Raw genomic sequence first — 20,462 nt, forward strand, 5'->3', positions numbered from 1 at the left:
AAAGTCCACGAGCCCGATGGAAAACAGCGAGCCTCGCATGTTTTCTGTACTTGGTCGCTGCGCTCGAGGAGGGCTTGCCACTGGAAAAGGCATGACCTATGTGTGCCTTCGACTAATGAAGGCAAGCAGATTTTATTAGGGAAGCCCACGAACCAATAAAAAGCACTGACGTGAAGTTGACAGGGCTCCGAGCCCTTTTCTAAATACAAAAGAGTCTCCCTGCTATAGGCATGCGCAAGCGCATGCAACGCAGGCTCGGCCCTAAAAAAGGGTGATGAATAAGGTTAAGATTTTGGGCCCAACAAACGTTCTTGGTTCCAAACATTACTGTGGTGCCATGTCATTGAGCGGGAATTACCTCACTGAAATGACTGGTTTTTAGATGTTTGAGGAGATTGTTACTCACCATTTCAATTAACCATGAAATGGCCAGTAATGAAATAGACCAGAACTTACAGTGACAATCTATATTTATATACTTTATGCAATTCGTCCTTAAAAAGTCTGTAAACCTGGCTCCCCAGGTCTAAGCTTGAGCAATATGTGGTAAAATACAATGACTGATTCTAAAGTAAATAGACAAGAATTAAAGGTTACTAAGGGCTTGAATCGGAGTAACATGTCTGGCTGATGAGAGAATAAAATGCTTTTGAAGTTGCATTCTTTTTGGCCATCTCACGCACTTATGTTAACAGTGTCCACAAAAATGTTAGCACAATGGTTTATTCACAATGAGAATCATGAGTATGTTGACAAAGTTCCTGATCAGGCATTCCAATGAACAAGTAACATTTTCTGGTAGAAACGAACCACATTCCTCATACTAGAATATTTCCCAGGCTGAGTCTGGAAAACTTTGAAGCAATACACCTGCACACCAGGAGGTGATGCCTGCAACTCCACGTTGACGTTGTTTGCACCAGATGTGACATGTGCTTGCCCAGAAAGCTACCACCCATGCAAGCAGTTGCTTTCTTGACTACGACCGCTCATGCAGAGCCAAAATCATTAGCTGTGACCAGTGTGCAGAGAAAAGAGTCCAGTTCACAGAATGGGGAGGACGGGTGGGTTAGTGAGGAATATGATGTCAGAAAAGGCATTACCAAAAGTAATCAAATTGTTCTTCTGATAAGACTTCTAAATGTAGATTTATCAGCTTAGAATAGATATCAAAGCAATACCTCACAAGAGGTGCTGAGAATACAAGACCTATTAGGCAAAAAACAGAACTATCTTAATATCCTAATAGAACAGGAATATTTCTAGTCTATGTGGCAGTGCATCTAATCTAGATAGGAGCCCTTGAACCTAGTTCTGAACAACTTCAAGAAATAAAGGTGATGTTGACACCAAAAAACAATTGCTGCGTTATGGCTTACTCCAATATATATTCTTCATTATAGAATCTTTGTTTAGTATAAAGTAAATATATCAAATTCCTATACCACACCTTGTTATGATTATGGTCTTGTCCAAACCTTGTTCAGCTGTCATATCAAGATTGGGCACCATCAGCAAAATTCTAAGCTATCAGCGAACACGTGTTCAGCGCTGCATTGTGACTAGCAGACCTAGGGCTTACTCAAGGTGTGGGCAAGTATAGTAGAGAAGGTGGCTCTGTATTCCTATACTTTCCATAAAACTGTTGATGTAGAATGGAGGTTTAGTCAAGCCATCCTCAAAGCACTTTGTGGGGTTAAAAGTTGTATTCACACTGTATTGGCAATCTGTGTGTCGATGCAAGTACTATTGATGCAGTCGGACCAGGAGATGGGTCCCAACTGGCTCCACCAGAACGACCTGCAGGACCAAATGAGCAAAGTACCAGTCCCGACGGACCTGGCTGCCCAGACAGTACTGTTTTGAGAAGGTATGGATAAACACCTATGTAGTAGCCAGACAAATATTGAGGGCAGGCACTCCGGATGTGCCAACCAAGTAGAAGCAGCTTTGGCACCAGTTGAATGAGCCCGCAAGCCTTCAGGAGGCTACTTCTTTACTAATGAATAGCAGATTATGATGCAGAATATGATGCAAAAAGAAATGCAAAAATAAATGCTTTTCCTTTCTCTGCTCCAGTGAACCCAACAAAGAGCTTATCGTCCACTCTGTGTTCTCCGGTACAATGGATGTAGAAACTGAAAGGCATTTTTGGAGCCAGCTGATGTTGCCTCTCCTCCTCAGAGGGATGGAAAAAATGTTGGAAAATTGGTTTGTCCAAGGGGAAAGGGAGTGACAAAAAGGAGGCATTCGTCTGAAGAATCAGCTCATCTGGGTAGAAAGTTGTATACAGAGGGTTAATGAAGAGGGCTTGAAGCTTGCATACACACTGTACTGATGTTGTGGAAGTACTGATGTCACTGAAACAGGAGCAGAGTCATAAAAGTGAGGAACATGAGACAACCATGGATAGTTTGAATAGCTAACACATGAAAAGGGTTAAATTTTCTGCACTGGTGCATAATAAAGGAAGGAACCAAATGTTGTGGTTCTTTAAAGAAAGCATCAACTGGGAATTCAAACAAAGGATGGTCCAGCAACTGGAAAAAAAAGGCTGAAATAGCTGACTGGTACCCTTTAATAACTCCCAAAGCAAGACCTTGCTATGGGAGGGACAACTCGAACAATAAAACCTCAAACAGCTTGGCATGCCTTCAATTTGCCCCAATGTCAAGTGTATACAGAATTGATAGAGGGACACCTGGCTGCCAGGATGACATCCATGACCTCCAGAGGGATCGCAGAAGTGTTCAACTGTTGCTTGTCAATCTCCAGGCATGGAAGGAGGGTGTGAAGTCTCAGGGTCAGGACCCTGCCCAGCGACAGAATATACTCAAGGAGACATCCTGTTCAATGAACAGATGCTCATGCCCTGGAGTTCAGGATTCCACACACTGCATGCTCTATCCCCTGCCACAAGGATGACTTGGGTCTGGTCGTCTTTGATGACCTGCATAACTCAGGCTAGGAGTGGAATCGGCAGGACAGCATACAGGAGTCCAAAGATTCCAAACAAGTCTCCATGCTAGAACCACTTTCGAAAGCCCAATGTGCAGAAATGCGGATAGTGCGTCCTACCAGTGGTGGCGAACAGACTGGGGCAATGTTCTCATTTGCGGAAAAGACCATGCACAACTTTTATGATCTTCTAAGTGCTGACGGCGGAGTCCGTCTGACCTGTTGTTCAAAGATCCTACCAGGTATTGCAGCATCTGGAAAATCCTGACATTCCAGCCACATCCAGATGTCCAGAGCGTCTGGGTACAGGGTACACAACTGCATCTTGCCTTGCTTGTTGCAGTACCACATGACAGGAATGTTATTTGAGAACACTTGAACCAGTCTCCCTCTGATGAATGATAAAAAGGCTTTCAATGCCAAGCAGATGCCACACCTCTCCCAGATGGCACCCAAGCCCAGAAGTGATGCATTGGTCACCACTGTCAGCTCTGGGCAGGTTAGGGACAAGTATGCCACTGATCCAATTGTAGTCCAGCAGCTAGCACTGCATATCTTATGCAGCCTTCTGAAAAATCTGGACTTGGTCCAAGAGATCCTCCTGGTGCCACTGCCACTGGGACTTCAGATCCCATTGCAGAGCCCACATATGCCACCTAGTGAACTTTTCTGATTCACAAATTTTAACCAATCTATTTTTCGTCTGTGTGTTATGGATGTGGTATTTGTGCAATTCTAGCCAAGAAGCTATGACACAGAGGAAGCAGACGGAAAACATTTTGGAAATGCATATTGATGGCTATCATTGTTTCATAATATTTAACACAATATGAACAGCTGCCTTGATGACCCATCAGTGAAATATTTTAAGAAAACCTGAGGCAATAGATGACACAACAGAACAAACTAAACACAAGCTAGGGTTCAAATCACTTGCTGACAAAGCAGGAATATACTTCTTGTAATACATTTTAAAATGCAAAATAAAAATGTTTAAAGGTGGGTCTTGAAGACATCAAAGTACTCAAAGGCTACGAACCTTGTTAGATATCCTGCTGTTTGGTCTTTAAATGATCACAATAGATATTTTGGAAATGTGCAGTGGCTTTAAACACAAGTGATTTCTTGTACTATGTAAATTAATAAGAAAGTGTTTCTGGCCTTTGACAATTTACCACAATAAATGTAAACAGATATTCAATAGTGTGGAAATGGCTAAGGCAATAAAATTGCATCTTTATTATGGAATGTGTTTTTTGCAAGAACAAAACTGCCTAACAGATTATATATACACAATGACCCACTGTCCGGATTTAGCTTTTCTAGCACTGTCAGCTAGTTAAGTACAATAACTACATTCAAATAATTATTTGTCTAGGTATACACAATCTACAAAAAAGGTTTACATTTCTAATGATTAAAATGTTATTAATTTTACTGCTGAGAGGCTACATTACTTACATGATACAAAGCCAGGATTGCTGGTATTGCACACCCGTGGCAGTTGCAGTTACTCCTTGAATTGTGTCTGAAAGGAGATGAACTGCAAAAAAGAAAATATTGGCATCTTAAACATTGTTGAAGCTAATAAAACATTAATATTCCGCACTGTGAATCCATTATTTTCAAGTGAATGCTGTTAACACTGGCACATTCATTCTGCAAAACTGAAATATAACTGAACACAATTTTATTCCTTCATTATATATATATATATATATATATATATATATATATATATATATATATATAAAATGTCACTTACCCAGTGTACATCTGTTCGTGACATGTTCCACTGCAGATTCACATGCTATGCACAGGTCCTGCCATCTAGTGTTGGGCTCGGAGTGTTACAAGTTGTTTTTCTTCGAAGAAGTCTTCGAGTCACGGGACCAAGTGACTCCTTTTCGGCTCCACTGCGCATGGGCATCGACTCCATCTTAGATTGTTTTCCCGCAGAGGGTAAGGTAGGAGTGATAGAGTGGAAAGAAAGATGTTCATGCAATGGAATAGACATTTTAAATGTAACAAAGTGCTACAGGCTCCCGGGGAGGTGGGAGGGCGCATGTGAATCTGCAGCGGAACATGCGACGAACAGATGTACACTGGGTAAGTGACATTTTCCGTTCGATGGCATGTGTAGCTGCAGATACACATGCTGCGCATAGACTACAAAGCAATAATCCTCCCAAAAAGCGAGGGTCAGCCCGTAGGAGTTGAAGTTGTTTGAAATAATGTTCTTAGTACAGCCTGTCTTACTGTGGCTTGTTGTGTTGCTAACACATCTACACAGTAGTGTTTGGTAAACGTATGAGGTGTGGACCAAGTGGCTGCCTTAAAAATCTGTCATTGGTATGTTACCTAGAAAGGCCATTGTTGCCCCTTTCTTCCTAGTGGAGTGTGCCTTTGGTGTAATGAGTAGTTCTCTTTTAGCTTTTAGGTAAAAAGTCTGTATGCATTTAACTATCCATCTGGCTATACCTTGTTTGGATATAGGGTTACCAGTATGGGTTTTTTGGAATGCGAACAATTGTTTAGTTTTCCTAAATGGTTTTGTTCTGTCTATATAGTACATTAGAGCTCTTTTATGTCTGTATGCAGTGTTCTTTCTGCTACTGAGTCTGGCTGTGGGAAGAAGACTGGAAGTTCCACTGTTTGGTTTAAATGAAACGGTGAAATTACCTGGATTTGTGCGGAGAACCACTTTATGTTTGTGTACTTGTATAAAGGGTTCCTCAATAGTGAAAGCCTGTATTTCGCTAACTCTTCGTAGAGAGGTGATAGCCACTAGAAATGCTACTTTCCAAGTTAAGAATTGGATTTGACAAGAATGCATGGGTTCAAAGGTTGGGCCCATGAGTCGTGTAAGTACAATATTCAGATTCCACGAGGGTACCAGTGGTGTTCTTGGCCGTATGATCCACTTTAGTCCTTCCATGAAGGCTTTAATAACTGGTATTCTAAATAGTGATTGTGTGTTTAATCTGCAAGTAAGCAGAGATTGCAGTGAGATGAATTTTGATGGAAGAAAAAGCAAGATTTGCTTTCTGTAGGTGTAGTAAATAACCCACAATGTCTTGTATGGGGCATCTAACGGTCAGATTTGGTTTGCTTGGCAGTAGAAAACAAACCTTTTCCATTTATAAGCATAGCAATGCCTTGTGGTAGGTTTTCTTGCCTGTTTAATGACTTCCATACACTCATTTGGAAGATTTAGATAGCCAAACTCTAAGACTTCAGGAGCCAGATTGCTAGGTGGAGCGTTGCTGGATTAGGGTGTCTGATCTGTTGTTTGGGTTGTGTTAACAGATCTGGTCTGTTTGGGAGTTTGATGTGAGGTACTACCGAGAGGTTCAACAGTGTTGTGTACCACGGTGGGCGTGCCCACGTTGGTGCTAAGAGTATTAGTTTGAGTTTGTTTTGACTCAGTTTGTTGACTAGAAAAGGAATGAGTGGGAGAGGGGGAAAAGCGTAAGCAAATATCCCTGACCAATTGCTCCATAGAGCATTGCCCTTGGACTGAGGGTGTGGGTACCTGGACGTGAAGTTTTGGCATTTTGAGTTTTGTTGCGAACAGATCTATGTCTGGTGTCCCCCACTGGTGAAAGTATTCTTGTAGTATCTGGGGATGTATTTCCCACTCGTGAGTTTGCTGGTGATCTCGACTGAGATTGTCCGCTAATTGATTGTGAATGCCTGGGATATATTGCGCTAATAGGCGAATGTTGCTGTAAATTGCCCAATGCCAAATCTTTTGTGCTAGGAAGCATAGTTGTGATGAGTGTGTTACCCCCCTGTTTGTTTAGGTAGTACATTGTTGACATATTGTCTGTTTTGACAAGAATGTGTTTGTGAGCTAGAAGAGGTTCAAATGCTTTTAGTGCTAGGAAGACCGCTAGCAGTTCTAAGTGATTTATGTGTAGTTGTTTTTGTTGACTGTCCCATTGCCCTTGTATATTGTGATTGTTGAGGTGTGCTCCCCACCCAATCATTGATGCATCTGTTGTGAGAATGCCGTGAGGCACAGGGTCTTGAAAAGGCCGCCCTTTGTTTAAGTTTACAGGGTTCCACCATTGAAGCAAATAATGTGTTTGGCGATCTATCAACACTAGATCTTGGAGTTGACCCTGTGCCTGCGTCAATTGTTTTGCAAGGCACTGCTGTAAGGACCGCATGTGTAGCCGCGCGTTTGGGACAATTGCGATGCATGATGCCATCATGCCTAGGAGTTTCATGACAAATCTGACTGTAGTGCTGATTTGGTTGTATGTTTGATACTATGGTTTGGAATGATTGTACTCTTTGTGGGCTTGGAGTGGCAATCGCTCCGAGTGTTGTGTTGCTCCCAAGTATTGTTGTTGTTGGGATGGTTGTAAGTGTGATTTTTGGTAATTTATAGAGAACCCTAGTCTGTGTAGGGTATCTATTACGTACTGTGTGTGATTTTGACACTGTTGTTGAGTGTTGGCTTTTATTAGCCAATCGTCGAGATATGGGAATATGTGATGTCTCCTTATATGGGCCGCTACTACAGCGAGGCATTTTGTAAATACTCTGGGGGCTGTTATCCCAAAGGGCAATACCTAGAATTGGTAATGTTTCCCCTGTATGACAAACCTGAGGTACTTTCTGTGAGATGAATGGATGGATGGGTATGAAAATTAGTTACTTACCTGTAACTGCAGTTCTCCAGTATTGGTATCTTTCATGTAGATAGAACTTTAAACATCTTTTAATATCAAGGAAATGTAATGTCTTTTCGGCTACTGTCTGCGGATTTGGAAAAATGGTTTTTAAGATGACTGGTTCATTCAAGTGAAACGTTGAGGGAACTTTCGGGATGAATTTAGGATTTGTTCGCAGGATCACACCTGAGTTTGTGAATTGGAGGAAAGGCTGTGTGACAGTGAAAGCCTGAATGTCGCTGACTCTTTTGGCTGAAGTAAGAGCTAGCAGTAACGCTGTTTTCCATGAAATGAATTTTAGATCAGCTTTGTGGATCAGCTCAAAAGGAGCTTTCATGAGCTGCATCAACACAACATTCAGGGACCATAATGGCAGAGGTTTTCTAACTGGCGGGAAGACCCGAAAAAGGCCCTTCATGAATTGCTTGACAATTATTGTGGAACACAATGAGACTGTGTGGTGATCTACGGTATCTGGAGATTGCTGCCAGATGTACCCGAATGGAGGAATATGCAAGTCCTGATTTTGCCAGGAGCAGGAGATATGGAAGTACCTTTCTGGAGGAGAGGACAAAGGATGTATATCTTCTGCTGCACACCATATACAAAAACGTTTCCATTTAAGTTTATAGGTTTTGTTGGTAGTGTCAGCTCTAGCTTTTGCCAAGATGTCTCTACACTCCGGGGAAATGTTGAGATACAAGTATTCATTGTATTCAGGAGCCAAGCCGACAAACGAAGAGACAACGGATCTGGGTGTCTGACTTGTCCCTGGTGCATCGTTAAAAGAGTCGGACTCCGTCTGAGTCGTAGATGTGGCCGTTCGGAGAGCATGAGGAGCTCTGTGTACCAGACTTGTCTGGGCCATCTGGGAGCTATGAGCAGAAGGCGACACCCCTCTGACTTCAGTTTGTTGATGACTCTCGGAATGAGCGGGATCGGAGGAAAAGCGTAGGCATAAACTCCGGACCATCTCATCGAAAACGCATTCCCCCACGAATCTTTTTGGGGAAGCCAACTTGCGTAGAACTGGCATTTCTTGTTCTCGAGAGTGGCAAATAGGTCTAGGTTCGGTTTGCCCCATAATAGAAAAAGGCTGTTGAGAGTTTTTTGGTCTAGCTCCCACTCGTGATAAGGAATCACTGTCCTGCTCAGGGTGTCTGCTAGAACATTGGTTTGTCCTGGCACATGCTCCGCTTTGAGTGAAATATTGTGCTTGATGGCCCATGTCCAGATTTGCTGTGCTAGCTGCGAGAGTTGCAGGGATCTCGTGCTTGTTTAGATAAAACATGCTGGTTGTGTTGTCTGTCCTGATTAAGACGCTTGAATTTTGTATCTTTGGCAAGAAAGCTTTTAGAGCGAAGTGTATTGCCTTGAGTTCTAAGTAATTGATGTGGAGCTGACCCTCTTTCGCATTCCAGGTTCCGCTGATTTGCAGGTCCCGACAGTGTGCACCCCATCCTTCGAGAGAGGCATCCGTTGTTACTATGTAACTTGGTGTTTGAAGAAGGAATGACAGTCGGTTTGACAAATTGGTTAGAGTCGCCCACCACCTCATGGTGTTCTTCATTAGAGGCGTTATGCGAATCTTGTCTTCGAAGGAACCGTTGACCTGGGTCCATTGTATGTCCAATTGCTCTTGCAGGGGTCACATATGGAGCCTGCGATCTGGGACTAGCGGAATGCATGATGATATCATCCCGAGCAATGATTTGTAGATGCAGACTGAAAAACTTTTCTGGAGAGCCTGTCTGCCAAGGAGGTTAACTTTTGTTTCCTCTCATGAGATGGGTACGCTTTGTTGCGGACTGTGTCTAGTATTGCTCCCAAGAAACTTAATACCTGTTTGGGGTGGAGTGAGATTTCTGGTAGTTGACTACAAACCCCAGCCTGTGTAACAATTGAAGGCAATAGGAGATATGACTTTTTACTTGCGACTTTGAGGGTGCCTTTATAAGCCAGTCGTCTAGGTAAGGGAAGACCTGGATACCTGACTGGCGGAGATGTGCTGCCACCAGAGCCAACATTATTGTGAAGATTCTGGGGGCTGATTTGAGACCGAATGGGAGAACTCGGAATTGGAGGTCATTACCCCCCCACTCTGAACCTTAGGAATTTGCGATGGTTGCGGTATATGGGGATATGAAAATAAGCATCCTGGAGGTCTAGGGATGCCATCAGATCTCCAGCATTTAACAGATGCAGGACATCTTGCAGTGTTATCATCCTGAACGACTTTCTTTAGAAACTTGTTTAGTGCTCTCAAGTCCAGGATGGGGTGCCAGTCTCCTGAGGGTTTCTTTACAAGGAAAAAAACTGGAGTAGAATCCTCTGTTCTTTTGAGATAAAGGGACTGGTTCTACCGCTCCTTTTCTCAGCATCACTCTTACTTCCTTGAGGAGTTGGTTCATCCTCGGAGGCGGTGGGACCGGTGGAGGAACAATTGGTGGTGTTTGTGTGAATTCCAGAGTATGACCTCCGGCCACTACATCGAGTACCCATCTGTCCGATGTTATAGCCTTCCATTGGGGGAAATAGGAAGTGATGCGACCTCCGACCCTCGGTGTATGTGGGTGGGGAAGCGTTGAGATGACCGGCGGGTCATTGTTTTCTGCCCGGGCAGCTCCTCTTCCTCTAGCTGGATGTTTGTAAGCTGCGGCCGGTGGTAATCTATAATGCTGCTGTTGCTGGTGGTACTGATGTGATCCTGTGGAGGAAGACTGATATTGGGATCTGTACTGTTGGTATCCACCTCGAAAGGAGTAATTTCCTCTACCCCTTGCTCCACGAAAAGGTAGTTTTTTATATTGCAGGGTACCTAGGGATTTTGCCGTATCGGTATCTGTTTTGATAGCCTGCAACAGGTCGTCGACATGTTTACCAAACAAACTTTCTCCATCAAAAGGCATGTCGAGAACACTACTCTGGACTTCCGGTCTGAATGAAGTAGCCTTAAGCCAGCCTTGCCTGCGCAGGACTGCTGCGCCAGCTAATTGTCTGAAGCCAGTGAGAGAAATGTCTATTGCGGTGTCTATAATCTCCACGGAGACCCTTTCTCCCTCCTGCAAGACCTTTTTTTGCTTCCACCTTGACGTCTTCTGGCAGTAGATCTAAAAAGGCAGACATGTCTGCCCACATCTGGCGATCGTACCTTCCCAGGATGGCGAGAGAGTTAGCCACCTTAACTGTGACCGCTGCAACAGAGGAGAATTTCTTGCCGATATTGTCTAATCTCCTCCCTTCCTTGTCTGAGGGAGACGCTATAGGTGCGGAGGGGTTTTTGGAACGTTGCTGAGCCGCCTGTGATATAACAATCAGGTTTTGGCTGTGAGACTAGACAGGCCGGAGAATCATCTGGGGCCTTGTACTTTTTCTCCAGCCTTGGCATTTGTGAAGGCACTGTTGCCGGATTTTTCATTGCCTTCAAACCCTCCTGCCATAAAAAATCTACAATGGGTATAGCTCTTACCGATCTCTTTGATGGCTCTTTGAAGTCGTACAAAAAACATTCGGTTTCATGAGAAACAATTGCAAGGCCAAAACGTTTTGCCGCCCTCTCTATTAAATTATGGAAACCTCCTATGTCCTCTGGAGGAGAATCTACCGGACCTGCTGGCGGTGGAGATGGTGTGGGGACGAGATAATCATCCCATTCACTAGCCGCCGAATCTCTTAGCTCACCCTCTTCCCTTTCGTCGTCTGACGAGGGGTGAGCTTCCTGAGTTTGGCTAGTTACCGGTATGCTAGCCTGTGGTGTTTCCGAAAGATTAATAGTCTGAGTTTGACGAGGTGTCTGGTAGCTCTCAGGTCTAGGTGGCGTGGACTGAGTTGATGGTGGAAACCTTTTATAGTAGTCATTCAACATATATTGCAGATCTGCTACTAGTGTGCTAGGCATAGCGAGGGGCGATGGTTGTTCTGCCTGTGGATAGGATGTTGAGGCATAACTAGGCTGGTAATTCTGATTCTCCTCATCATCAAACTCTTGGCATTTGACATTGAGTTGAGACGGGCTACTAGCTGCCCCAAACATTCCATCGTTTTGAGAGTATGCATCATCATCTAAAAGATGCTGTGGTGGGTATGGCAACACTTTACTTGGTGAGGTATGAATTGGCAGAATATTAGATGCATTGTCCCCCATGTTAATAAGTGAAAGGGGTAAGAACCTGTTGGAGTCGTCCTGATGATATGAGGAATGGTGCGGCGAAGTATCCAGGTAGGTGGATGGCTTATACACTGTTAGTGCTGTGGACAATATGATCGTCGACGGTTCCCTCGTCGACAGATGTCTCGTCGACGGTTGTCTCGATGACTCTCTCGTCGACGGTTCCGTCATTGACGGCGTCTTCACTGACGGGTCCTTCGTCGACGGGTCTTTCGTCGATGGGCCCTTTATAGACGACGGTTGTTTCGTCGACGTATCTTCTGTAGGTGCCGTCGTCGGCAGTGCCCTTTTTAAACCTCATTGAGAGGTGCTTCATAGATGGGAGTGTCCTGGTCGATTGGTGAACCCAGGAGGCCTCCGCCGTCGACGATGTGGTTGCCGACAAAGCTTTCTTAAAAAAAATTCCCGTAATTATCATCGTCGACGATAACGGCGACGACGTCAATCATCGGCGAGACCCGTGTTGTGAACGTCGACGATACTGTAGTAGATGGTACCGTCGACACCGTCGTCGACGGGGTGGTCGTCGACGGTTGTTTTTTCCCTGAAGAGACTTTTTCTGGCTCTTTTTGGGGTGACAGACAGGGATGCCTTTTTTTAGGTGCTTTTTCGATGCAAAAGCGTAGTAGGTTCTGAATGAACCTTTTTTGGCAAATGTTTCAATGTCTCTAAGTGGGAAACATCCTTTTTTGCCTCAGTAGAGACTTGTTTTGTCTTTTTGGGCACCTTCCTTGGTGGTACATCAGACCCTCTACTTCTCTCACCTATTCTTTTCTGAGGGCGAGAAGCCTGTGATGACGCTTCGCTGTCGTCTGAGGAAGGATGTTCTATGGCTTTCTGTTTTTGCAGCCATAAGAGAAGTCTACCCTCACGGTCCTTGAGGGTTTTTTGACTAAAGGTGCAACAGATTTTGCAGTCTCTCACCTTGTGGTCTGGATGGAGGCAGTAGATACACTTCTTGTGGGGGTCATCAATATGCAGTCTCTTCTTCCCACAATTGTCACAGTCTCTGAACAGACCCTTCTTTGTCTTTTCAGACATGGTAAAGCTGTGTAGCTAGTTTCCTGAGAGAAAACAATCTTCAGTCAGAAATAAGGAAAAAACTGAGCAGAGCTCAGGGAGACTCCCTTCACACGACGTGCGGTAGAAAATCTGAGGGAATTCAGCCTCTGTTGGGAGTGTTTGGGAGGGGCTGAATCCTGATTGGTTGATACGGAAGTTTGGGTCTTTTCACAAGACAAAGTTGATAGACTGTAAAATACACTATGAGGCCGACTGGGGCCTACTGGTTTTACTTTTACTGACTTACTGCTTTATGTATTTAAGTTTACCGTGAGTCTCCCACCTCGACGACGGGGATGATTCAAGCATGTGAATCTATGAAAGATCCAATACTGGAGAAATGGAAATACGCATCTTTTAGATCCAGTGTTGACATGTATTCTCCGTGTTTTAGTAAGGGGACTAAATTGTGTAGTGTGACCATGTGGAAGTGTTCTGATTTGATGAATATGTTGAGTCCTGAGATCTAAAACTGGTCTTAGTGTTTTGTCCTTTTTGGGAATAAGGAAATATAGGGAATAAACCCCTGTTCCCTTTTGATGGTGAGGTACTAGTTCTATGGCTTGTTTCGTTTTCATAGTGCTTGCACTTCTATTTGTAACATCTCTAGATGGTGCGCCGACTGTGCGCTCTTGGGGGAATATCTGGAGGAAAATGTGTGAATTCTATACAGTAACCATGTTGGATAATTGATAGGACTAATGTGTCTGTGGTTATGTCTGACCAATGTTTGTGGTAAAGTGTTAGTCTTCCCCCCCACCCCCCCACTGGTGATGTGTGTTGGGGAAGGGTGATGGGCAAGTCTCTGTTTGTTATTAGTGGCCTGCTTAGTGGGCTGAAATTTTCCCCTTGACCTTGGGAATTGTCCCCTGAAGGACCCGCAAAACCCCCCTCTCTGATATTGGGATTGGTAGGTGGGTTTTGCTTGAGAGGTGGATGCCTCTGAAGGCTGTTGTCTGAAACCTCCGCTATATTGCGGTTTCCTGAATGTCCCTCTATATTGGGACGAGTAGAGTGCGCCCATGGCTTTGGCCGTGTCAGTGTCCTTCATCTTCTTGATGGCTGTGTCCACTTGTGGCCCAAACAGTTGTTGCTGATTAAATGGCATGTTCAGTACTGCCTGTTGTATCTCAGGTTTGAACCCTGAGGACCTTAGCCAAGCGTGTCGTCTAATTGTGACTGCTGTGTTCACTGTTTTTGCAGCAGTGTCTGCGGAATCTAATGCCGAAAAAATGTGATTGTTCGATATTGCCTGTCCTTCCTCTACCACTTGTTCAGCCCGTTTTTGATACTCCTTGGGGAGATGCTGGATGATATCACTCATCTCGTTCCAATGAGCTTAGTCATAACGTGCGACGAGGGCTTGAGAATTTGCAATACGCCACTGATTGGCAGCCTGTGACGCCACTCTCTTTCCTGCTGCGTCGAATTTCCGACTCTTTATCTGGAGGTGGTGCATCTCCCGATGATTGTGAGTTGGCTCTTTTTCTTGTAGCTTCCACCACTAAAGAGCCCGGGGGCAGCTGTTGTGTGATGAACACTGGGTTCGACAGGGGTGGCTTGTACTTCTTTTACACCCGCGGTGTGATGGCTCTCCCCTTCACAGGCTCTTGAAAAACTTGATGAGCATGTTTAAGCATGCCTGGGATCATAGGCAGGCTCTGGTAAGAGGCATTCGTGGAGGCCAGGGTATTAAAGAGGAAGTCGTCCTCCAATGGCTCTGAGTGCATGCTAACATTATGGAATGCAGCAGCCCTAGCCAAGACTTGGGTGTATGAGGTGCTATCCTCTGGTGGAGACGGTTTTGAAGGGTAGCACTCAGGGCTATTGTCCGACACAGGGGATCGTAGAGGTCCCAGGGGTCTACATCATCTTGCGACTGCACAGTGTGCAGTGGGTGTGGCAATAGGTGACCCTGTCCTTTGTGGCGAATGTGGGGTAGAAAGTTCTGGCGAAAAATGGCGAGTCGGCGATTTTTCCCTGGCCACTTTAGCTCTTGGTTGATCAGTCTCTGATTGTTCCTGGAAAGCCAGTTTTCTCTTGAGTTTGAGAGGAGGGGCAGTTTGGATCTTCCCAGTATCCTTATGGATCTGTATCCTTGCCTGCGTTTGATCAAACTCTTCAATTTGAACTTCCTCCTCAAATCTGTGCCTCTCTTTTAGCTGCTTAGAGAGCCCATGTTCTACGGTGTACGAGGTCTTTTTCGGCTCCAAAGCCGGTTTTCTCGTCACCGAAACGCCCATGCTGATGGAAGGCCTCTGCTCCAAAAGGCTCTTTCGAGGCTTTGCCGACTCGACAAGTCGGTGTTGAGGTTTTTTGACGCTGGGTTCTCGGCTCGAGTCCGCAGACTTTGGCACGATTTTGGCCTTTTTCGGTGCCGAAGGTGTTGCTTGGTCACCACTTTGTTTTGATGGGTCGAGCCATGGCCTTCAGGCAGTGGCGTCCCCGAGGCCTTATGTTTCTTAGTCTGACTGTGGGCTTGGGTCGGGGCAGGTGTCCTCACTTGTTGGCCTGCTGTAGGTGGTTGGTCTCCGTCAGTCGTGCAAGTCCGATCCTTGGATGGAGATAGCCATCTCCCCCTCTTCGACGTCGAGGTGTTCCGAAGTTTGACGCCATCAGCATTCGCCTCGCCCTCCGATCTCTCAAGGTCTTCTTTGATTGAAAGGACTTGCAGGCCTCGCAAGTATCTTCTCTGTGCTCTGGTGACAGACACAGATTACAGACCCGATGCTGGTCTGTATAGGGATACTTAGCATGGCACTTCAGGCAGAAACGGAAAGGGGTCCAGTCCATTAGGCTTCGACGATGTTTGTGTTCGGGCCGACCAGGCATCGGCTGGGCGCGGAAGCCCCGAAGGGCCACCGAAACTGTCTCGTCGGTGCTGATGCAAGATGTTTCCCGATCGCAAACAATACCGACGCTTTGAGGATTTATAGTTTTTTTCCCGATTCGAATAACGGAGCGAAGAGGAACACGTCCGAACCCGATGGCGGAAAGAAAACAATCTAAGATGGAGTCGATACCCATGCGCAATGGAGCCGAAAGAGAGGAGTCACTCGGTCCCGTGACTTGAAAAGACTTCTTCAAAGAAAAACAACTTATAACACTCCGAGCCCAACACTAGATGGCAGGAACAGTGCACAGCATGTGTATCTGCAGCTACACATGCCATCGAACACACACACATAAATATACATATACACACATTATTTATATATATATATATATATATATATATACACACATATATATATATACACACACATACACACGAGTTGTCCTGACCAAAAGCGCACTCGCAACTGGTCATTATGGAATGTAACAAAGTCAGCAGCTTACAGAGAATTCTTTAGCATTTTCATTATTTCAGGCCTTGCATTTACAAACATCTCTGGACACGTGTTTCTGGGTTAATCCCTTCATCAGCAGAGAACAAACACTTAATTCCTTTTTCAAAAGCCAACTGCTTGGCTGCTCCGCAGATTTAATTGCATGCACCTGATATCCATTGAATACCAGTTTTTTCCCCATTAGACCTGAAGTGAGCTGCAAAGTGCATCCTGGTAAAGGTAGTCCTACACATTTTAAAATTTATATCCCACGTGGGTTGCTGAAGCCAAACAAAATAATAAAACACAGTTCATTACCCCAGTGGGCAAATTCAAAGTAAAAAATCGTTTTTGCTGCCAGTGTTCCATCCATACCGTCACATATACCAGTGGTTCCCAACCTTTTGACTTCTGTGGACCCCCACTTTATCTTATCATTACTGGAGCCCAGGGACAACCACTTACTCTTTATTGGAATCCGGGGACCCCCCCACTGAGCCATTACTGAATGTTGGGGACCTAATTATTAATATTATTTATTTTTTTAAGCAGCCACAGACCCCCTGAGGAGGCTTTGCGGACCCCCAGGGGTCCCCGGACCACAGGTTGGGAACCACTGACATATACAACTGCTCCTTTATGCAGTGGTGATGCCTTTACAGTTGTACATATAGTTTATGTATCACAGAATATATACCACAAGTACAAAGAGTTAACAGTTTAGTGCAAATTTCGGCAATTAGCGAAATCTCTCAGAACAGAATTCAGCAGCGAATTGCTGACCAATGGCATCAGTAATGGAGGTTTTTGACACTGCTAACAATACACAACCTTCCTAAGGGGAGACCAAGGAAATTAACTATTGTAGTTAACAACGCATGTAATTGTGATGCAGTATTAGCAAATTAATGATTATGGGAACAGACAGTACATTGAGACTGACAAACTACAGACTGTACACGCTATCGATGTGGTTCTAAGAGGCATAAAGCCTGAAATAAACAAGATATGTAGCAAACATGGGTTTTTGGGGGGCATTTTGCCAGGATGTACTGAACTGAACTGCTGAACAAGGGTGATTGTGTATGCTGTAGAAAATAATGATATGGTAGCAAAAAGTGTTAAAACACTTACAGAAAGAACCAAAGTATTATGAAATCAAGCAGCAGAATCCGATGAAGTCTGTGCGGGAAGTCAGAGCTGAAGTAAAAACTGATAGTGTACCTTTTGATCTTCTTGTGGGCTCTGGAGCCAAGATTAAAATGCTTTATGGGGCTCCAGCAAACAGTCTGGGATGTTCACACATTACGACCATCTGATTTAATATCCTCAGCAGAAACAAAACAGCAGTTTGATTTAGATTGTTACTTTTGAACGAACATTGAATACATGCAAAAATGTATCAAAGGCAAGGTTTATGCAACAGGCTACAGTCTGGACATAATGGGTCTAACGCACCAAAGTATGTTAGATAGGGTGTTAAGACCAGGCAAAGTCGTACATTTGTGAAGAGAGAATTGATGAAATTTGTGTGAAAGAGTCCAGAGCAGAAGATAATGCTGGGTCTTCTATGAATGAGCCTAGAAAGATCATAAGTATTGTCATGAGTCAGGATACTCATGTTACATAGGCTGTGGAGAATGTGTTGCATGATTGGACCAATTTGTTCAATTAAGAACTTCGTTGATTTAAAGGGTATGCATACACAATCAGCCTAAACGAAGGAGTTGTGCCACTCAGACAAATTGAGAGCAGTTCCTTCGAGTACAAGGCAGAATCTAGGTCAATATTCGGAGACAATGTGCAGGAAAAAAAGTGATGAAGCTGGTAGAATCTTTGCTACGGTTTTCATCCATAGCATTGACAAAGAAAAGAAAAGAAAATCAAATGAGAATGTGCATGTGTTGATTTAAGAAGCTTGAATAAAGAGATCTGGGTGGATAGTCATCTTCTGCCTAGAACAGAGGCTATGCTATCAATGGTTAAAGGGGTGAATTTCATTTCAAAGTTGGCTTTCACATCTGCTTATCATCAAATTCCCTTGCAGAAGCATCTCGTTCTTTGGCTGTTCGAGTAGAATATCTTCTGGACCAGTGCCTGTAATTTTTCAGTGGGTTGTGCCTGTAGGAGGTTGGCCTGGCTTGTAGTGGGTACCAGAGGTAGTTACACCTTGTGCCAGGTCCAGTTATCCCTTATTAGTGTAGAAGAGGTGTTTCTAGCAGCTTAGGCTGATAAAAGGTAGCTATGGCAAAGCAGCTTAGGCTGAACTAGGAGACATGTAAAGCGCCTACTATACCACTTATGTCATATGCACAATATCATAAGAAAACACCATACACAGTTACTAAAAATAAAGGTACTTTATTTTTATGACAATATGCCAAAAGTATCTCAGTGAGTACCCTCAGTAAGAAGGTAAGTAATATACACAAGTTATATGTACACAGACCCAAATCAGATAAGTAAGAGTAAGAAAAGTAATGCAAACAGTGTAGAATTACAATAGATTGCAATAGGAGAACATAGGTATAGGGGCAACACAAACCATATACTCCAAAAGTGGAATGCGAACCACGAATGGACCCCCAAACCTATGTGAGCTTGTAGAGGGTCGCTGGGACTGTAAGAAAACAGTGAGGGTTAGAAAAATACCCCACCCCAAGACCCTGAAAAGTAGGAGTAAAGTACACCTACTACCCCCAGAGAGCACAGAAGTCGTGATAGGGGGATTCTGCAGGAAGAACAAACACCAGCAGTGCACTGACAACGGATTTCCGGACCTGAGTACCTGTAAGACAAGGGGACCAAGTCCAATAGTCGCGACAGTGTCCGGGGGGGCAGGAGCCCAGGAAACCCCAGCTGAAGGTGCAAGGAAGCTGCCACCGGTTGGAAGAAGCTTGGAGTTCTGCAAGAAAGAGGACTAGGAACTTCTCCTTTGGAAGACTGATGTCCCACGTCGCGATGAAGCTTGCAGAGGTGTTCCCACGCAGAAAGACCAGCAAACAAGCCTTGCAAGCGTTGCGGTAGAGGTTTTTGGGTGCTGCTGAGGACCAAGATGTCGCCTTTTGGAGGAGGAGACCGAGGCGGAGTTCAGTAACTCAAAGCCCTCACAGAAGCAGGCAGCACCCGCAGAAGTACCCCAACAGGCACATAGAAGAAGAGTGAACCGGAGTCCACCCGAAGTCAGAAAAGGGAGTCCCACAACGCCGGAGGACTACTCAGAAGGTTGTGCACTGCAGGTTAGAGTTTTGGGGACCCAGGCTTGGCTGTGCACGAAGGAAATCCTGGAAGAGTGCACAGGAGCCGGAGCAGCTGCACATCACGTGGTACACAGCTTTGCAGTCTAGCGTGGGGAGGCAAGGACTTACCTCCACCAAACTTGGACTGAAGAGTCACTGGACTGTGGGAGTCACTTGGACAGAGTTGCTGTGCTCCAGAGACCACGCTCGTCGGGATGAGAGGGGACCAAGAGGACCAGTGTTGCAGTCTTTTGGTGCCTACGTTAGCAGGGGGAAGATTCCGTTGACCCACTGGAGATTTCTTCGGAGCTTCTGGTGCAGGGTGAAGGCAGGCTACCCCCAGAGCATGCACCACCAGGAAAACAGTCGAGAAAGCCGGCAGGATTAGGCGCTACAATGTTGCTGGTAGTCGTCTTGCTACTTTGTTGCAGTTTTGCAGGCATCCTGGAGCAGTGAGCGGTCGATCCTTGGTAGAAGGTGAAGAGGGAGATGCAGAGGAACTCTGGTGAGCTCTTGCATTCGTTATCTGAAGAATTTCCCAAAGCAGAGACCCTAAATAGCCAGAAAAGGATGTTTGGCTACCAAGTTAGGAGGATTGACTACCAAGAGAGGTAAGAGCCGATCAGAAGGAGCCTCTGACGTCACCTGCTGGCACTGGCCACTCAGAGCAGTCCAGTGTGCCCCCAACACCTCTGTTTCCAAGATGGCAGAGGTCTGGGACACACTGAAGGAGCTCTGGGCACCTCCCCAGGGAGGTACTGGTCAGGGGAGTGGTCACTCCCCTTTCCTTTGTCCAGTTTCGCGCCATAGCAGGGCTGGGGGATCCCTGAACCGGTGTAGACTGGCTTATGCAGAGATGGGCACCATCTGTGCCCATCAAAGCATTTCCAGAGGCTGGGGGAGGCTACTCCTCCCCAGCCCTTCACACCTATTTCCAAAGGGAGAGGGTGTAACACCCTCTCTCAAAGGAAATCCTTTGTTCTGCCTTCCTGGGCCAGGGCTGCCAATTCCATGATCTTAG

The 20,462-nt window shown here is 45.1% G+C and overlaps 1 protein-coding gene across 2 annotated transcripts in view; it reads right to left on the reverse strand.

Annotated features, from left to right (window-relative positions):
- Positions 1-20,462, reverse strand: part of SLC4A11 (solute carrier family 4 member 11) — a 759,568-nt gene that overhangs the window by 487,446 nt on the left and 251,660 nt on the right. For both annotated transcript variants that reach the window (XM_069204998.1, XM_069204991.1), the window contains exon 6: positions 4,420-4,501. In XM_069204998.1, coding sequence (XP_069061099.1) covers positions 4,420-4,501 — 82 coding nt within the window. The remainder of the gene's footprint in view (positions 1-4,419; positions 4,502-20,462) is intronic.

The sequence above is a fragment of the Pleurodeles waltl genome, chromosome 1_2, assembly GCF_031143425.1.
Source record: "Pleurodeles waltl isolate 20211129_DDA chromosome 1_2, aPleWal1.hap1.20221129, whole genome shotgun sequence".
NCBI classification, from domain to species: domain Eukaryota; kingdom Metazoa; phylum Chordata; class Amphibia; order Caudata; family Salamandridae; genus Pleurodeles; species Pleurodeles waltl.